General features: G+C 39.3%; 1 protein-coding gene across 7 annotated transcripts in view; it reads left to right on the top strand.

The window, feature by feature from the left end:
- lrrc8aa (leucine rich repeat containing 8 VRAC subunit Aa) overlaps positions 1–9136 on the top strand; it is a 52051-nt gene extending 42915 nt beyond the window's left edge. For 6 of the 7 annotated variants that reach the window (XM_078550018.1, XM_078550016.1, XM_078550020.1 and 3 more), the window contains one exon: positions 1485–9136. In XM_078550018.1, coding sequence (XP_078406144.1) covers positions 1485–1760 — 276 coding nt within the window. In that variant the 3' untranslated portion in view covers positions 1761–9136. The remainder of the gene's footprint in view (positions 1–1484) is intronic. The other variant, XR_013577733.1, reaches the window with a different exon arrangement.
- Positions 9137–20538: the final 11402 nt, after the last annotated feature.

Genomic DNA, 20538 nt, shown 5'->3' with positions numbered 1-20538 from the left:
GCTCTTGAGCATCCTGATTTTAATTGCTTTGCAATTGGTGGCTGTGCCTTCAGCTGGCTGCGCCCCAAACTCTGCAATTGTTTTCCTAAATCTCTGCCTCTCTCCTCTTTCTTCCCTTAAAACACTCTCTTTAAAATCCACCCCTTTGAGCAAGCTTTTGGCCAACTGCCCTAATGTCTCCTCAGTGTACAGTCTTACTTTTTAATGTTCCTGTGAAGAGCGTTATGTCATTGTATTACAGTAAAGATGCTACATAAATTTAAGTTGTTGCTCTGCACATCATTAATGCTGCCTTTTAATCAATAGGGTAAGACAATCTAAACATCTCTGTGGACTTCATTAATATTATTGTTTACTTACCCCATGTACGTACGCTAAGTAGTCCTTTCCTTCACTAGAATGAGACTAACTACCTGTAAGGGAAACTCGACTGGGATATGATCTCCAGAGCCTTGAGATCTAGTTTTGACATCTGACATGTATATACTTTTTTGGTCTGTAGTAGTTTGCTTTTGGTTAACTTTTTAAACTTTCCAGTTTTCCTATGGTTTTTTTTATCCACTACCTTTTAATTTGCAAGTCTGAACTTAATTAGTCTGAGTTTTCTCTAAGTGCAGGTCATTGAGGATTTGTAGCTGTCTCCTTGGAGGCATCTATTAACTGATTGCACTACAGTTACTCAATCCTTCAAACAGTGACTGCCAGATCTTTGCTTGATTATTGCAGGGAGCATTTACACCAATAATTACGTCAATTGAGAATAGCCTGTAGTTTTACAAAGGTACAGGCCTTTTTAACATGCGGCTGTGACATTTTTACACATGCTACGTGTAAATTCGATTTTGGGTTTTTTGGTTTGTTTTATTTGTTTTTGCTTTTCAAACCAATTTAATTGACATTTCAATACATCATTTTAAACCCTCTCACAAAGAGAGTTAGGAAGCAGGTAAACGTTAATCCTGCTGCACTCTCTTGCCAGCAGAAAGATGGAATGAGACTAGACTACCTAAAGTAACCACTTCCAAAAAAATTTCTTTCAGGTTTGCATTTTCATAAATAAACACCATTGTCAAACTGTGTTGGAGGATGTGGAGATGCATGCTGTCCAAATGGACCTAATGAAAATATTACTTCCTCCTGCATTGATTTTTGCTCATGTTCTATGCATGCAAACAGGCATAAAACATAGACTAAAATTTGCAAGTGATTTGCTGGGAGAACTCTTTATGAAGAAGTGAATTTTTTTAGTCCTTTCGAAGTTTAATTTCATGTCTTCTGTTCTATAGCCAGTGACTTCCTCCAAATTTCTCATGTTTATAATATGAGATAAAACTTGGAGAATTTACAAAAATATCTTTGGTATTCTCTGAATAAACAAGCTTTTTTTTAACATGCTTAATAAATGCTACTTCAGTCCAGCAAGTGCAGCAGTTAAAATATTTAACATTTTTGTTCTCTTTCTTCACTTCACCCCCATCTTGCAGATTGAAACCCTACCACCTGAACTCTTCCAGTGCCGTAAGCTCCGGACTCTAAACCTAGGGAATAACTGCCTGCTATCACTGCCGTCGCGGGTTGGTGAGCTGATGAGTTTAACACAGCTGGAGCTTCGTGGAAACAGACTAGAGTGTCTCCCTGTGGAGCTGGGGGAATGCCGGCTACTGAAACGAAGTGGCCTCGTGGTAGAGGATGATCTCTTCAATACACTCCCATCTGAGGTCAAGGAGCAACTGTGGCGAGCAGACAAGGAACAAGCCTGAATTTTATTTACATTGTAAGGGAAAAAATTCTATCTTGCCAAGTTTTCAGCAGATTTTGAAAGCCTGCTGTACTGGAATGATTGAGCAGATCTCCTGTTATGTTGTTTATATAATGGAAATGTGTCTAGTTTTCTGTTCCTGGAACTGGTGCTCTCCAAGCGGAACAGAGCGATAGACAGAATGGAATGCCTGCCAGTAACTAAAAGAATCACTTAAAGAGTTAAAATATCTTAACACAATTAGTATTTCTGCTTTAATGAATCACAAAAAAGCTAATATGTTCATAGCCATGACATGTCAACAGACTGATATTGCCAATGCCTTGTTATTTATTAATTAAGCTGGTACTGTATTAGGGACCGGTACTGTATCTGCCCCAAACAGGCAATACAACCTTTGCATGAAACAACCGGTGATATTGTAGAAAGAAAAAATAATCCCTTTTTGATCATCTTAGGCCAAAAAATGTTAGTTTCTCATCAAGCTGATCTTATTTTATTTAGCATGATGATTAAACTGAACTCAGATTTGACATCCTTTCCATCATTCCCTTCCAAATAGAGCAAGACACAACACAATACTCAGTTTTGTTGGCAAAACAGTTGAGGAGAGGATGGGGAATTTCCATGGCGGCCTGTCTTTGCTGATGTAGGCACTATTCTGAAAGGAGCGAGTATTGAGTTTTGGGGATTATTTGGAGAGATTTTTTTTATGAAGCTGTTAAAAACTAAAGGATAGTGTTTTATTAAAAGTTCAATTTAATTAAGTTGTTTGGGGCACTTCATTTTAAAAAAAAAAAGTTGTAAGGAAAGAAAATCTATTTTCCATGACATGACATATGTAACTGTTCTTCAAAAGTACTTTGGATTACAATACTGAAGATAAAGTATGCACGTTAGAAATGTTCCTCCACTGATACTTGAGGGAAGAGGCAAATCAGTTTCTAACTTTTACTGTAAATCAACAGTCATTTAACTTAGTGGGTAGATGCAGCATGTGGCACAGGTTCAGTACCTGGTTTGTGCTGAGTTATCTGATCTCAGCAGCCTAGGTAAGGGAGGTGAAAAATCAGCGGGTGGGAGTAGGGGGGAGCAGAAGGGGTTGAAGGGGAGCTGAGGGTTCCTGCTCCTGTTTACTGTCCAGTGACCCCTGCTAGAAATGCATCTGTGTGAACCACGGTTAAGGATGGAAGTGGGCTTCGTTGGGATGCCTCGGTTGTCATACAGCCTGTCATGATTATCTAGGTTCACAAAGGAAGAATGGGTAGGAGAGATGATATCCAGAACATTGTACCCTAGCACTTGGTGGGTGGAAAATAAAATGGAAAAATTCACTTAACAATTAATTTTAAAATATTTTTCTGTATACAATATTCCCCTCACCCGTAGTGTACTGTACCTTTTATGTTCTGTATAGGGTTAACCTTTGTAACAGTACTATTTGTGAACCTGCATGCTGCACTGTGGCTGTTTGCTTGTGGCAATTGCCCATGCTATTTGATTTTTCTGGTTTCTTACCAGTTCCACCATTTAATCCCAGGCTCAAGTTATGTTTTCTCTTCTTTGTCACTGCTCTTCCAAACCAGCTTGTGCTTTTTTAAGTGTCCTGGTCTTGCTGCCATATTTTTGTTTAGATCAGACCACTGATTCTACCAGCGCTTTGTTGGTTTTCCTGCTCTGTATCTGTAACCTGTCATCCTTGCTCCTCTCCACACTCTGCCCTCATCCCACCTGAAATGGGGCAATGAAATGACATAAAGAATAAATTGGCAATATGAAAAAGATCAACAAAAGATGAAAATTAGCGTGAAAAGAGGGCAGAAGAAGCACTGAGAAGCAAGGAGGGACATCAAAGGCACGTGGGAAGAAAATAATCATTTTTATTCAGTAATTTCACAACAGGCCCTCCTGTGTTTGAGAGAAAGATAGCAGTTTGGGAGGGACCCATGGAAGCCTCCATTAAATGCTGATTAGCCATTTGTGCTTCTCCAATATTTTCTGTTTCTATTGTAAACATTCACACATTTTTCTTCTTTTCAATTCATTTTGACTAGGTCAGTACTATGCTGGCTGGTACATTGATTAAACATGAAATTTGAAGTGTATGTGTATCATAATTTAGAGGAGAAATGGCATTTGGAAAGATGGGTGGCCTTGGGTTAGTAGGCCTGTCACCTATGGTAGGTAGGTTCAAATTCAACCCAGACTGATGGGACCAAAGGGTCTTCTGTCTGCTAGCTCTTTGGACAGTCTCTAGTGGACATGGACCGACTGTAGTAAATTATGATTAATTGGCAATGTCATGCAGATAGGCATGGGTTGGGAAAAAATGCCACACTGTTGAAGTTGTGGTGTTCCACCAAGGCTGGGGCAGAGTAGAGGGAGCTTTACTGTGTATCAAGTTGTACCTGACCTGTGAGAGCTTGATACTGACACTAACATCTGCCAACCAGGGGAAAGAAAAGGGTATTCTTCAAGGTAATTGTTGCCTCTGTTCTAATGTTTTCTTAAGAAAATGTATGTGCTATACTTCTATTTTTGTTAATGCTCAAATTACTGGAAAATGTTGCAATGATCTCCATTTTACTCACTTAAGAATGAAATAGCTACTGCAGTGTGCTTTTAATGGGACTGGCTTGCTTTGTACCTAAGTTGGATGCTGTATATGATTTCATTATTTTTCAATTGTCATTGATGCTAAGACTTCAGTTCTGTCTCCTCAGGGGTGAATAAGCCTCAAACTAGTAGCAACACTTTTCTCAGGTTTGTTATTTTGATTGTTTGGCTTATTAAATGTGTAAGTGTAATTGTGTTGATTTGCTTACACATTTGTTCAAAGCAGCAGAAAGTATTATCTAATGCTGTGAAACAGGCTTTATTCACAGTTTCTATGTTGAAAACCTACTTTGTTTTATTTCTCTTCAAATGTAACTAGAAATGTTGTTAATTTCATGTCTTAACAGCCCTATTTTAAAGCTGCAGTGTTTTTCAATAGTCAGCATCTCAGTTGGGATGTCGTGAGATATCTCAATAATAAGCCCATCAATTTTGAATTTACCTCTTGTCAGTATGGTAAAATCTGGCATTTTTACCTACAGAAGTTGAATTGCTAGGAATAAATTGCAAGATTATTCATATTCTGCAGTATTGTAATTATTTTGTGTGTTTCAGTTAGATCATGATTTTGCTTTGGAAACAAAATTATTGGTTACTTCCATGTGCTTCAATATTGGCTTTCTGTTTGCCTTTTCTTTCTTTCTCTGTCTCACATGACAAGATACTTACATTTCTGAAATGGCAATCTGATTTCCCATCATGATTGGGTGCCTAAAGTTGTTCATTCAGAAACCACAATCACCTCTGCTGTTGAAATAAACCAAATGAGTATTATACAGTTATACAGGGACAGAAAAAAATCTTATTGTGAAATTCCTCCAAATACAAGCATTTGACACAGAAACAAGCAGCCAGTGACCTTCATATGCAGAGTCTCATTAAAAACAAGATGATCAGTAAAAGGGTATTACATTAAAACCAAAATGACTTTGTAACATTTTTGTCTCCCAGACCAAAATCTTAAGAAATTGTGTTGAATTTATACTTTTTGAAATAAATGTGTGTTCTGTGTGTTCATAAATTTAACAAGAAGAATAATTAATTGAAAGATGAATTTGTGTCCCTCACCTACTCTTATTACAAATAAATTTGTGTTGGTCATCTGTCCATCACCATTCAAAGAATGGCTAAGCATTAATAATGTACAAAATATGCAATTTCAGAGTAGATATAAATATTACAAATGTGTATTATAAACAATTATGTAAATCTAAGTGTAAATTATATTATTGTATAAAATTACACAAGTCATCAGATGTAAATGTGAATTTTGCTGTAATCTTATTTTCCCTATAGTATATGTAAACTCACCATTTACCTTAGTGATATATTTTACTGCTCTGACTTTTAATGTCTTACTTTCTGATGTTATTGCTTGCCTGCACATATACTCACTTATTAGGTGACGTGATTAAGTTGACTCCCCTGCTCCTCCCTCACCTCCTGACTTTGCAGCCAAAAATATTTGGAAAAATAAATCATCAGCCTATCAGTTAACTGTAGGTCAAGATTCTAGACACATTGGTCAAGTTTGCAGAGAATTTACTCCATAAAGAAAGAGCTTGCATTTATATAGTGCCTTACTATCTCCTTAAGATGACTGAAGAAGCTTTATAACTATTGGAATTAAAGTGAGGCAAACGCAGAAACCAATTTGTGAACAAGCAAGGATATACAAACAGTAAATGAATGAATGTCCAGACAATAGGTGGAAGTTTCAACTTCACGGTAGAGGAACTGGTCCGAGTCTATTGTTGTCCATTGTATACTCTGTTTTATTTTTCCTTTAATTGACTTTATAATTGACTTTAAATAATTACAGGTATATAAAATTAAATATAAATCATTAGATGTAAATGTAATTTTCTCTGAAATCTTTCTTTAATCACGATTCTCCCTCTAGTATATGTAAATTCTCCATTTACCTCAGCTTTTGATGCATATTATTGCATACTGTCACTGCTGTATCTTATGCATTATTTTCTGGGAGGGAGAGATGTTGGCCAAATGAAGGAGAACTCCCTATATTTGCGTAGTGCCATGAGATCTTTTTGTCAACCTGAACATCGTCTCCTAGAATCTGTCCATCATGGGACTTAATTCCACAATCTCTGACTCAGATGCCAGAGTGTTACTAAATGAGCCATCATGTTACTTTTTTCTCTTTACTGGTGATTGATTTTTTTTGTTAAAGACAAAAAGCTTTTCAATATAAGATACACCCCTCGCCCAGTCTCTTACCTGGCAGTCTATGCTGTAATGGAACCAACTGTTGGTGGCAAGATCATTTCAGTGATCAGTCAACTGATAGTTTTGGTTGACCACAGGATTGAGTCAGGACCTGAATGATTGTGGGGCTAGTTTAGATGTAGGGACTGCTTACTGCACAGTCTTTAAACTTGGGATGAATGAACAAATTAGGGGGAAATCATTTTTTACAATGGGAAAGAGTGTGAAAAAAAATTTTTAATGCGTAAAAACAAAGTGGATTTGTGTGGATCTGTCATTCTATATTACTAGCCATGTGGACAAATAGTGTTTCAATACAATATAACTGACATATAGAGCTACTTTTTATAATTTGTTCCTAATCTTGTTAGATTTTGTTGAGGCTGAAATGCTCAACTCATGTAAAAGGTACCTGGATCTGCACCTGAAGTGCTGTAACCTGCAAGGCTATGGACCAGGACCAGGTAATGGAAAGTGAGATTAAAATGAGTGGCTAGTTTATTTTATTTTCTCTTTTTTGGCTGGTGCAGACACTATGGGCTGAATGGCCTTTTTCTGTGCTGTAACTTTACTATGGTTATATTAACTGCTGCTCAGGGAGGGGGGATGTCAATGAAGACTCCTGTTCCTGGTCATTGTTAAGTCATTCCAGTGTGGAGCATGTGTGGAACTTGAGTGGTAATAGGATTGGATTAGGCTGTTTGCCCCTCTCCCACAAGCAAGTAGCTTTCCTGTACATATTGTCCAGGTTTACATGAAAAATGGCCATTAGGCTGAGCTATTGGAAGGCTGCCAGCAGCTCCGGAGTTCTACGTCCGCAAGGGAGAAGATTGGCAACAAAGTGTGGCTAGAAGTGAACTGTACAGCACCTCATTTGGTAGGAGCAGAAAACCAAATTTTTTGCAGTAATAAGGAAGGGATGAATGTGCATGTGTATATATTGAGTTTTAAGCAGTTTTATTTTTCTTTACTTACCAACTTTATTCCATCTCTACTTCTTTGTGGCATTTGGTTCCACAATTATGCATCTGCCCTCTGGTACTTTGCCCAGGTTATCATTTTTAAAAAAAATCTATTCTGCAGGTGTAGAAACACTGGCATAGCCAAATTTATTGCCCATTCCTAGTTACCTTAAGAAGATACTGGTGTGTTGCAGCCTTGAATGCTGCAACACTTGTGCTGAGGATGCTCTCTCAATGTTGTTGGGTAGAGAATTCCAGGAATTTGGCTCAGCAATGATGAAGCAATACATGTCCAAATCCAGATCATGTCTAACTTGGCAGGGAACTTGGAAGTGATGGTGTTCCTGTGGTTTTGTGCCCTTGTCTTATTGATTGGTTGAGGGCCCAAGTCAAAATCTGAGAATTCCCTATCTTTTATATTTGAGTCATGAAAATGAGCATCTGTGGGCATTTCAACCAGAAGCCATTGTGATATTTCCCCTCCCTAGCCCGGGGAGAAACCAAGTATAGAACGTGAGCCACTAGTCTGGCTGAGATCAGCTAACTCAGCATAAACAGGGAATTAAAACTGGACATTCAGTTAAAGAAAACAAACCTAATGTTTTAATTGTCACCAGTATTGCTGCCAGCCTGTAGCTTTCTTCATCTGGCACCCACAAACATGCACTTCCAGTAAGAATTAGGAGCTGAAACTCGGGTTCTGAGGCACCCACTCTGTTATCTTAGCTGAGATTAGCCAGTTTCGTAGCAACCTGGAACTAAATTAGTAACTTTTCAGATCTGTATGTTTCAGCTGCTCACAGGGTAACACATTAAATCACCAGGAACCTAAATTATTATTGTTGACATACAGACAACTGTATTTAATTTTGAATCTGGGAAGATTAATCTTAAAGGCAAATCCTGACAGACTAAATATGTAAAATCCAAATTATGGATATACTTTTTACAGCTATGAAAATCCATGAAACAGATTTGTCATTTAAATAATAACCAGAACCAAGTGCAAGTCTGAAAATAGCATTTTAAATAAGTCTGAAAATAGGAACCCATTGTAAATCAAGAAATCATTGTTAACAATTTGTCACATTTCTCAAAATGATCTAAAGAATTTCAAGTTGAATAGTTTTGATTGTTCATCAGATTTTACTTCATTAACTTTGTAGGTCAGTGAAAGTAAAACATTTTTTTCCCTCAGTATAAAGCACTTTGATACTTTCCTGTTTCTGAGGAGCACTATAGAAATGCAAGTATCTGAAAGACAGCCAAATTGAGGGAAAAACGGAGATGGGAGAAAGCTAAAGAAACAAAAAGGCCGTGTTAAATAAAATGAAAAGTCTTAATTGTGGATAAGCTGAACAATCATCTAACCTATGTGTGTACATGTGTATTTAATTTAGTCTTTTGTATCTGATTAAGAAGATATTCAAGTATCAAAAATTACAACTAACTCACCTGTTTGTGAGATCATGGCAAACTGGAATTGCTCTCATCTCTTATTCATACCTAAGACACCTTGTAATAATAATGCTGCTCATTTTTACAGAACTAAAAATGTTTAAATTTTGTAGCTTTTGTGTTTGTGTGCAATAATCTGTGGCCCTACAGTGACAGGTCTCCACCCACAATGCTGATGTACATCTCTTTCCAGATGTCAGTAGATATGTTGTTTATTTTTGCATTTCTCTTATTTATGAATTCCCCAGGATCTTTTTTCCTACTTTTTTACTAGGTGCTGAGGCTAGATTCTTTATTTTTGATTTAATTTGAAACAGGCAGCATTCCATGTAATGTATTTAATGTGGTTCATTATAAAATTTCAAATTTTGCTACTGATTACACTGCACAGCCTTAACATTACAGAATGACTTGGCCATAACTGTGAATACTAAAGGCAGAATGTTGCCACTGTCATCTCAAAAATACCTATGAAATTATAGTAATTATTGACATTGGTCTTTCTGTAGTGTATGCACATTATTATGATTGTAGAAATCTTTTCCGTTTTATCCACAACTATATGCTTAACTAAATGCATATTGGTGGATTACTATTGGCATCACTTGGCACGTCTAACTCACCGCTCCACCATTATCAACTATCTACCATCTACCCTATCGAGTCCACTCAGGATCTTTATATGTTTAAATCAGATCACTTTTCATTTTCCTAAACTTCCAAAGACTATAGGCCTAACCTGTTCAACCTTTCTTCAGAAGATAAGTCCTTCATCCCAGGAATAAGTTGAGTGAACTTTCTCTGAACTGCTTCCAATGCAATTATATCCTTTTTCAAATAAGGAGACCAAAACTGTACACAGTACTCCATATGTGGTCTTACCAAGGCCCTGTACAGCTGCAGCAAAATTTCTCTACTTTTATATCCTATTCCCCTTGCAATAAGCACCAACATTCCATTTGCCTTCTTAATCACTTGCTGCACCTGCATACTAACTTTGAGATTCATGTACCAGGACACTCAAATCCCTCTGTACCACCAAGTTCTGAAATCTCTCTCTATTTAATCGTATACTGCGTTTCTATTCTTCCAACCAAAGTGGACAAGTTCACATTTTCTCACATTGTACTCCATCTGCTAAATTTTTGTCCACTCACTCAACCTATCTATATCCCTTTGCTGACTCTTTATTTCCTCTTGACTTTCCTATCTAAATTGGTGTCATATGCAAATCTAGCTAACATACATTTGCTCCCTTCATACAAATTATTGATAACGATTGGAAATAGTTGAGGCCCCAGCACTCATCCCTGTGCCATTCCACTAGTTACAGCTTGCCAGTCCGAAAAAGACCCATTTATCCCTACTTTCTGCTTCCTGTAAACTAACCAATCCTTTATCTATGTGACGCCCTACCCCTTACCTTTGATGTAACACCTTATCAAAAGCCTTTTGGAAATCCCAAGTACACCACATCTATAGGTTCCCTTTATCTACCTTGCTTATTACGTCAAAAAAAAAGAATAATTAAAGACTATTTCCCTTGCAAAAAACATGTTAACTCTGCTGGATCACTATGATTTTCTAAGTATCCTGCCATAACCTCCTCAATAATGGATTCTAGCAATTCTCCTATGATAGATATCAGAATAACTGGCCTATAATTTCCTGCTTTCTGATTCCCTCCATTCTTGAACAAAGGTGTTACATTTGCTATTTTTAATTCGCTGGGACCCTTCCAGAATTTAAGGAATTTTGGAAGATTGTAACCAATGCCTCTACTATCTCTGCAGCCATTTCTTTTAAGGCCCTAGGAGGCAGGTCATCTGGTCCTGAGGACTTGTCAGCCTTTAGGCTTAATTGTTTTCCCAGCACCTTTTCCCTGGTAATGGCAATTGTTTTAAATTTCTCCCTCCCTTTCCCCTCTTGATTTTCAAATATCTTTGGGAAGTTTTCTAAGTCTTCTAGTGAAGATAGACACAAAATACCTGTTCAACGTCTCTGCCATTTCCTTGTCCATTATCAATTCCCCAGACTCATCCTCTAGAGGACTAGCACCAGCTTCAGTTATTCTTTCCTATTTAAATACTTGTAGAGACGCTTGCTATCTGTTTTTTATATTACTAGCTAGCTTTCTCTCATACTCTACTTCCCTTTTTTCTTAAAGTCGTTCTTTGCTGGTTCTTAAAATCTGTCTTCTGACCTACCACTAATCTTTCTTTCTCACTGGGATAAATCTTTGCTGAGAGTTATTAAATATAGCCTGCCACTGCATCTCTACTGTCCTATGCTTTAACCTAGTTTCCCAGTTTACATTAGCCAGCTCTGCCCTAAGACCCTTATATTTACCTTATTTTAGGTTTAAAACACTAATCTTAGACCCACACTTCTCCCCTTCAAACTGAATGTGAAATTCTATCATGCTATGATCACAGTCGCCTAGAGGTTCCTTTACCATGAGGTTATTGATTAATCTTGTCTCATTATTCATTACCAGGTCCAGGATAGCCTACTCCCTGGTTGGCTGTAGAATATACTGCTCTAAGAAATTGTCCCGAATACACTCGATGAACTCATTTTCCTGGCTACCTTTGCCAATCTGATTCATTCAATCTACATGGAAATTAAAGTCAGCCATGATTATTGCGGTAAACACAATAATCATACACACCCATTTATTTTTTCCTGTGTACTCTGTCCTACAGTGTAACTACTGTTAGGGGGTCTATAAATTACCCCCACAAGTGATCTCTTACCTTCCCTATTGTCTGTACCCAAATTGTTCCTACATCTTGCTCTTTCAAGCCAAGGTAATCTCTCTACTGTACTAATGGCATCCTTAACAGAATTATGCCACCACCTTTTCCTAGTTTCCTGTCTTTCGAAAATGTCAAATACTCTTCAATATTCAGGTCCCAGCCTTGGTCACCTTGCAAACAGTCTCTGCAATGGCAATCAGGTCATACATATTTATTTCTATCTGTGCTAACAATTCATCCATTTTGTTACAAATGTTGCATGTGTTCAGATATGGAGCTTTTAACTCTGTCCTTTTACCATTTTTGCAAACTCTGGCCTTATGAAGGATTTTCAGAGGGTACATAATACATGTTTCCACTTGCTGGCAAATTGACAACAAGAAGGCATAGACTGAATTATCACAGGAAGAACAAAATGATAATTAGATTATTTCCATACCAAGGGCTACTAATATAATTGGATATGGAAAAGGGGCAAGAAAATCAGATTAATTAGCAACAGCTGAAGAATTAGTACTGCCACAATTGAGAGGTTTCATTGAAGGTTAGTTTGATAAATCCCACAACAGCAATGATAATATCATTGTTAAAGAAGCAGGTGTCTTGTCATTAAAGAAAAGTTAGATATAGTTATTAATGACGTTGCTCAAAGTGAAACCGAGCTAACTCAAGAAGGTTCCAGGTTTGACCCTTTACTACACAATGTAGACAGTACTTGCATTTATACAGGAACATTGCTGCCTCAAGTTCTGACCTCATTAGGGAAATTGACAAAGGAGAAAAAAGAATTGATCATCTGATTCCATGAGTATTCTGACATAATGCTACCCAAATCAGATTTTGCAAAGATTAATCATTTCATTTTGTTACCTGAAATGGTGTTAGACTACCGGACTGTATCTCTTGTTTGAAGTGTTTTAACTGCTCAAGTCACATTTTTATATTAAAATTATACTGTTATACATGAAGAAACAAGAGTATGTGTTTATTTTGATTTTCACAATTGGTGTGTTCCTCGTTATATTTGTTATTTTGAGGAATCTCAAATTTTCAGTCGGTGTGTGGGGGCGGGCCCGACACGCTGGCGCGTAAAATAATTCGCGATGATGTCGGGCATGGGACATCATCAAGCTGTCTCGCAATGTTTCATTGGGCGGGTGCGCGCCAGAGTCGGCTGCATGCACGCCGATAACTGATGGGCCTGTTAAGGCCATTAACAAATTAATTAATGTAATTGTTTACGCTGCCTGTCCAGCCTTAAGGTTGGCGGGCAGGCGAAAAGGCCAAGCAGTCTTCACATTTTTTAGGAAACCTCATCCACGAGCGGGATGATGTTTCCTAAAGCTTTCATCAAATCAAATTTAAAGGTTTTCTGAAATATAAAAACATGTCCCATCTCATGTGACACAGTCACATGAGATGGGACATGTTTAATTAAATTTTTTTTCCATTTATTAATTTATTTCAATAGCGCTTCAATCTCCCTGAGGCAGCTCCCTGCCTCAGGGAGATTGAAGCGCTCTTTTGCACGAAAGAGCGCTGGCCCCGACTCTCCCTCTGCCCCCCCCTACCGGACAGGTAGCGCTCCGCTCACATCTTACACTGGGCAGGCCTTAATTGGCCCACCTGCGTAAAATAGTGCGGAGCCAATCTCGGGCAGCAGTCGGCTCCGTGACCGCCCCCGCCGAGCCCGCCCACCGACTGAAAAATTCAGGCCAAAGTCAAGATTTCAAATCCTTAGTGGCCTGAAGAATTAATGCTGACTTGATAGTAATTAGTAATAGATCATTTTTCATATTTGTATATACTCTATGATCCCTTCTGTCACCAATTCTTTTGCTTCCATCTCCCACCCACACTGTTCTCCTTGGGTTTCAGGACAGAAAACTCCAGATCATAAAAATGACCATGAACACCTTTCCTGTCACCCTTTGGCTAGCCCATGAAGAAACCTTCTTGACCATTGTGAAAAAGGACCTTTTCCTGTCTCTTTATCCTCCTTTACCACAAGCAGCCCAGAGAATCCCTGAAACCCAAAGATTGACTGACCGTAAATGTCGATTGCGAACGGCAATTCAAACTTGTCTTATAGATTAACACTTCATATAGTCATTAAAACTAAATACTAAAACTAAAAATTTAAATGTCTTGAATGCAGTAACGTTTAGTAATACTAGTCAGGATGTTTCCTTTTGTTCATTAGAGGTATGAATATGAGAATTCTTGACTGTTCATACCTCCCATGAGTATTTTACTGATTTGTCAGCATCATTTTACAATGTACACAGATGTAAACCACACTCCAGTCTGTCCTGTGTTCTCAGTATCTCTCCCCTTCTGCACCACTGTGAAATTTTTTGCCATTTCCCACATTGACCACCCTTAAGTCAGTCTTAGTCACATTGCTAATTTACTTTCGAATTAAGTGTCACTTCATGCTGTAGGCTCCTATTTTTAAGGAACTAAATTGAGATTACCCAAAACAGCCAACAGCCAAAGTACCTAGGTTCCAGTGGTAAAAGACCAGTGTCTAACCTATCGTGTCCTCTCAATTAAGTCATGACTGGGTCCATCACTTTTTTAATTTTATACTTTTTAGTATTTTGGAAATAAACCAGAATATCAATGTAATAAGTATATTCTAGCTGGCAATAATGATACCATTTATGTCAAAATTGTTGTGTTAGGGGAACTAGATACAGTTTAAGTAAAACAAAAACACCTGGAAAAACTCAGCAGGTCTGGCAGCATCTGCGGAGAGCAACACAGTTAACGTTTCGAGTCCGTATGACTTTTCAACAGAACTAAGGAAAAATAGAAGAGAGGTGAAATATAAGCTGGTTTGGGGGGTGAGGGGCTGGGACAGGTAAAGCTGAATAGAGGGCCAAGTGATAGGTGGAGATAGCCAAAAGATGTCATAGACAAAAGAACAAAGAGGTGTTGAAGGTGGTGATATTATCTAAGGAATGTGATAATAGGTGACATTAAGGGTAGAAAGCAGGACAAGCAAGGTACAGATAGCCCTAGTGGGGTGGGGTGGAGGGGAAGGGACCGAAATAGGCTAAAAGGTAGAGATAAAACAACGGATGGAAATACATTTAAAAATAATGGAAATAGGTGGGAAAAGAAAAATCTATAAATTATTAGAAAGAAAGGGGGTGGGGATGGAGGATAGAGTTCATGATCTAAAATTGTTGAACTCAATATTCAGTCTGGAAGGCTGTAAAGTGCCTAGTCGGAAGATGAGGTGCTGTTCCTCCAGTTTGTGTTGAGCTTCACTGGAACAATGCAGCAGGCCAAGCACGGACATGTGGGCATGAGAGCAGGGTGGAATGTTGAAATGGCAAGCGACAGAGAGATCTGGGTCATGCTTGCGGACAGACCGAAGGTGTTCCACAAAGTGGTCACCCAGTCTGCGTTGGTCTCTCCAATGTAGAGGAAGCCGCATTGGGAGCAGCGAATGCAATAGACTAAATTGAGGGAAGTGCAAGTGAAATGCTGCTTCACTTGAAAGGACTGTTCGGGCCCTTGGACGGTGAGGAGAGGGGAAGAAAAGGGGCAGGTGTTGCACCTTCTGTGTTTGCATGGGAAGGTGCCTTGGGAGGGAGTTGAGGTGTAGGGGGTGATGGAGGAGTGGACCAGGGTGTCCCGGAGGGAACGATCCCTGTGGAATGCCGCCGGGGGGGGTGAAGGGAAGATGTGTTTGGTGGTGGCATCATGCTGGAGTTGGCGGAAAGGCTGAGGATGATCCTTTGAATGCGGAGGCTGGTGGGGTGATAAGTGAGGACAAGGGGGACCCTATCATGGTTCTGGGAGGGAGAGGAAGGTGTGAGGGCAGATGCACGGGAGATGGGCCGGACATGGTTGAGGGCCCTATCAACCACTGTGGGTGGAAAACCTCGGTTAAGGAAGAAGGAGGACATGTCAGAGGAACTGTTTTTGAAAGCGGCATCATCAGAACAGATGCGACAGTTTAAGTAAGTTGTATTTGAATTTGTGGATGTTAGGAATAAGCTATAACTTTTAAGTTTAAGTTTTAGCTTTAAGTTTAGGTTTAATTTATATTTCTGTATTTGTGTGTTAAGAAAGGGGCAACCTGAGTTTTGGTTTCACTTTGAAGAATTTTGCCTGTAAGTCTGGGGGGAAGGAGAGGCTGTTTATATACCTGCATTTTAATGCAGTTTTACGACCCTTGAAGTGGTTTAGGGAAGTTAAAACAAAGTGGGAAAACTGGCCTGTTGCCTAGCAACAGGGGACCCACAGAGAAGTGGAAACAGAAAGCAGTTGTTCAGCAGGTGCCAGGAGAAGCTGGACAGGAGAGGGTACTGCAGGAAGCAGGTTCCAAGAAACGAAAAAGAAGAGTCCCAAAACCAGGGAGTGGAACAGGGGAAAGATCTCAAGAAGACCTTCTAGTCAAAAGAAAAGAACGGGAATTTGGAAAAGGTCCTGTTCAGTGAAGTTAAGATAAGCTGCAGAGGAAATTGCTCCAAATTAAAGAGAGAAAGCTGCGGGGAGTAGAATCAAAGTAAAGTGGGCTTGTGAGAAGCCAGAAGATCCGAGGCCACAGCCAAAGGTTGGTGACTCTTTACTACAGGCCTGTGAAGCAGTGGTGTTCTGTTGGTACGGCTGAGTATCTGAGAGGGAGTGCATGGAAGGGGAAGCTTGAATGCACATGGTGATCCAGGGGAGTGAAACATCAGAAGGAGAAATCGAAACCCTGGAGGCGGCCCCTTATGGAGGGAGTCTGAGAGAAAGCATCGTTTGGGAGAAGATTCCAAAGCGAGTTCTTCGAGAGTGGAGATTGGAAACCCTAGTTTGAAAGACGGAATTCCGTGAGACCAGTTGGCTCGCAGTGTGACAATCATCTGGGGGGAGTTGATAAGAAATCCATAGCATCCGTTTGGGGTGGCATCTGTCACATGGTCTCAGAGTGTGGCATGTCTGACTACAGGTCACCTATTGGTTTACATGGATTATGTACTTACTGTGAATATTAGAGTATAAGATAGCTTTTGTTACTTGCGTTATCCTTATGAATCTATATACATCTGTAAAGGTATAGCTGTGGATCAATGAGTATTGTAATATAATTCATCTTTTCTTGTTAAATGTTTTATTATTTTGTTAAAAGTTTATTAATCAGCTGACTCCTGTGACTGTTCAGTAGCCACCCTCCACATTTCTAAACAAAAAATAAAGTTAGGATCTATCAAGCCGGGTTCCACCTTGGGATCTGACTTGTCCAGGAGTAACATCAGCTGGGTTCATAACAATTAGAAGTGCTATAGTGGTACAGATAAAATATAAGAAGCTTTTCAGTTGATCTGCAGAGCCAATAAACTACCTAGGAATAATGAAAGTCTCAAATTAGTCTTGAGAATTCAGAAGGACTGGGGCATCAAAGGCATGATTGGTCAATGATAAGAAATTTAATGCCAGATCTGGACAGCAATGACACCAAACCCAACCCAAGCCTAAAACAAGGGACAGATGGAGTAGCCCATATTGGTATCTAAGACAGAAACAAAGGCTGTTTCACCTAATGATCTGTTGTTTTTTTGGAAAAATATACTTTATTTGTAACATATCTAAAAGAACATTACAAACACTTCAAAATGGTCATTACAGAAAGTGCAGTAATATTCAAATTTTCTACATAGATCATGTTGCACTCTGAGGTGCTTCAATACAATTATGATACATGTAATATCTACTGTAAACATTCTGTTATGATCACAGCTGAGATTACTCCTGGACAAGCCTGATCCCAAGATGGAACCCAGCTTAATAGATCCTAAGTTTTATTTGTTTGTTTAAATGTGTGGAGAGGAGCTACTGAACAGAGTTACCGGAGTCAGCTAATTAATTTTTAAGAAAAGCGTAAAACATTTATTAAACAAGATTAACTATATTACAATGCTCCTTCACCCACAACTGTATCTTTACAGATATATACAGATTTGTAAGGATAATACAAGTTACAAAAGCTATCTTATACTCTAATGTTCACAGTAAGTACACAGTCCATGTAAATCTATGGCACCCTGTGATCAGACACACCACACTCTGAAACCAAGTGACAGATGCCACCTCAACCAGGTGCAATAGATCTATCCTCAACTCCCCCCAGACACTTGTCACACCATGAGCCAACGAATCTCATTGAACTCTGTCTTTCACACAAGGGTTTCCAATCTCCACTCTCCAAGAATTCGCTTTGGAATCTTCTCCCAAACCAATGCTTTCTCACAGACGCCTTCCGCAAGGGTTCACCTCCAGGATTTTGAACTCTCCTTCTGATGTTCCCCTTCCCTAGGTCACCACATGCATTCAAGCTGTCTTCCACACTCTCTCACTAATTCAGCCATCAACAGTACCACTGCTTCGCATGCCCATAGCAGAGTTACAGCCCTTCAGCCATCTCTTTGGACCTTTTTACCTCTTGCAAGCTGTTCTCGCTTTAAATCTGCTTTCTTCAGCTTTTGTCTCTTTAAATCTGAAGCTTTGTGCCATTCTTTCTGCCCCTCACTCTTAACTTCATTAACGGGACTTTTTCCAGGTTCCTCTCCTTCCTTTGACTAGAGGGTCTGCTTAGGACTTTCCCCTGTTTCACTTCCCTGGATTTTGGGGTCTTTAGCTTGGGATTGGCTTTCTGCCCCTTCTAGGCTGCTTCTCTGGCAGCTACTTTCAAAACCAGCTGAACTCCAAAAGCTTCCAAAACAAACTGCTGTTTTTTCTTCTTCTGTGTGTCTGTGGGAGGGACCAGTCTCTCTGGACCTTGTTGCTAGGCAACAGCACTGTGTTTTTACTACTCTTGTTTGTTTAACTTAGCTTAGTCGTAAAGCTCTTATTAGAAATGCAAGCACCTTTTAAAGTGAACCAAAACTCAATTTGACCTTTCTTAACACACAGATACAGAAATACAAATCAAACCTAAACATTAAAGCTAACCTCATTCCTAACACCCACAAATACATATATAACTTACTTAAACTATCTCTATTTCCTAACAATTCAATGTGAGTCATATAGCCCAAGGGGTTCTATACAATTTCCAACCCAATGATCTTCTTTCCACCAGAACACACACGCAGTACCTTAACAGAACATGGAAGTCAAGGGTAAGAAAAGCCCATTGAAATTTATCCCTTCATGGTCCAGCTCGCCTAAGACAGCCTCCTTCTGAACATCCTATTTTACATATAGTCTCTTGAACCTACCTCAATCAAAGCTGCTGGATTTGAGAGTGTGTGACTGTATCAGTGACAAGAATACTCCATGGGTCTTTGCTGAGAATGTGTCTATTAACTACAGTGCTGCTCAGTGGTGTTAGCTGAGCCTCCGTTCTCTCTCAATAAATGTGAGTACATGCATCACTTAGTGTGCAATAAAACAGAGATCCCTGGTTCAAGCACTAAGAGGTTGATTTACTGATTTCAGCCATGGAAGTGCTGTTGGCATACTACACTTGGCTCCAAAGTCATTGGATCAGAGAGGGGGGAAAACATTGTTCATTCTCTAGTGACCCCTGTTGGGAAACTGCATGTGTGTGACCGTCAGCTTAAGCCAGAATCAGAGAACATTAACATTCTTCATAGTTCAAAGGCTTGCTGATACCATCTAAGCCGACACTTGAATAATGCACATTTGGGTGAGTTAGCGGAAGGCATCTGACACTTATGGAATTGCACTCCATCTGCACTGCATCAACATCTTCAAAAACACAGGAAAATTAGCAACATCTATCAGATTCAACTATAATGTTGTTATAATATTCCAAATTGCACAAAACATTGATATGGGGGAAAGATAACAGAATTGTTACAGTATAGACGGAGGCCAAACAGCCCATTGTGTCCCTGCCAGCTCTCGGAATGAGCAATTCACTTGTGCCATTCCCCTGCCTTCTCCCAGTGACCCTGCACATTCTTTCTTACCGTGAACAGAGAATGAAAGATGAAAAGGAATTGTTCTTAATGAATATTGTCCCTGTAATTTTATCTCTGATGAATTGGTCTTTCTTCAGTTTCTGTGAATGTGGAGTTGTATGACTTTTGAAGGTAGGTTGGTACCACGCAGTGGTGGTGGAGGTTCGCCACCAAGCTTCCGGTCAGCCACACTGGTGAGAAGACATCTGTGAACTGTGTAGAAGTTAGGCACTTCCCATGGGAGAGACATTAATAGGCAGTAAATCTCTTATACAAAAACAGAATTACCTGGAAAAACTCAGCAGGTCTGGCAGCATCGGCGGAGAAGAAAAGAGTTGACGTTTCGAGTCCTCATGACCCTTCAACAGAACATGACGCTGTTGAAGGGTCATGAGGACTCGAAACGTCAACTCTTTTCTTCTCCGCCGATGCTGCCAGACCTGCTGAGTTTTTCCAGGTAATTCTGTTTTTGTTTTGGATTTCCAGCATCTGCAGTTTTTTGTTTTTATCTAAGTAAATTTTTTATGGCTGGTTAAAAGTGCTAAGGTTGAAGATGGAAAAACTGGTTTCTCTCTCACGTGTCCTCTTGGTCATAATTTGTGCTAGTCCAGGCAGGTCAGGAATAAACAGCAAGAGACAGGCTTGTACCCTTGTCAATAACTAGAGAAGCAGGAAAGAGCACAAACATTCAGAGTTCTGGTTAACTCAGCTCAGACTGAGTTTAGACAGGTTTTTGAACTACTAGGGAGTCATGGGTTACGAGGAATAGGCAGGAAAGTGGAGTGAAGGCCACAATCAAATCAGCCATGATCTCATTGAAAAGCAGA

The sequence above is a fragment of the Cetorhinus maximus genome, chromosome 10 (genome assembly GCF_964194155.1).
Source record: "Cetorhinus maximus chromosome 10, sCetMax3.hap1.1, whole genome shotgun sequence".
NCBI lineage: Eukaryota > Metazoa > Chordata > Chondrichthyes > Lamniformes > Cetorhinidae > Cetorhinus > Cetorhinus maximus.
This window is presented reverse-complemented; position numbering and strand designations above follow the sequence as displayed.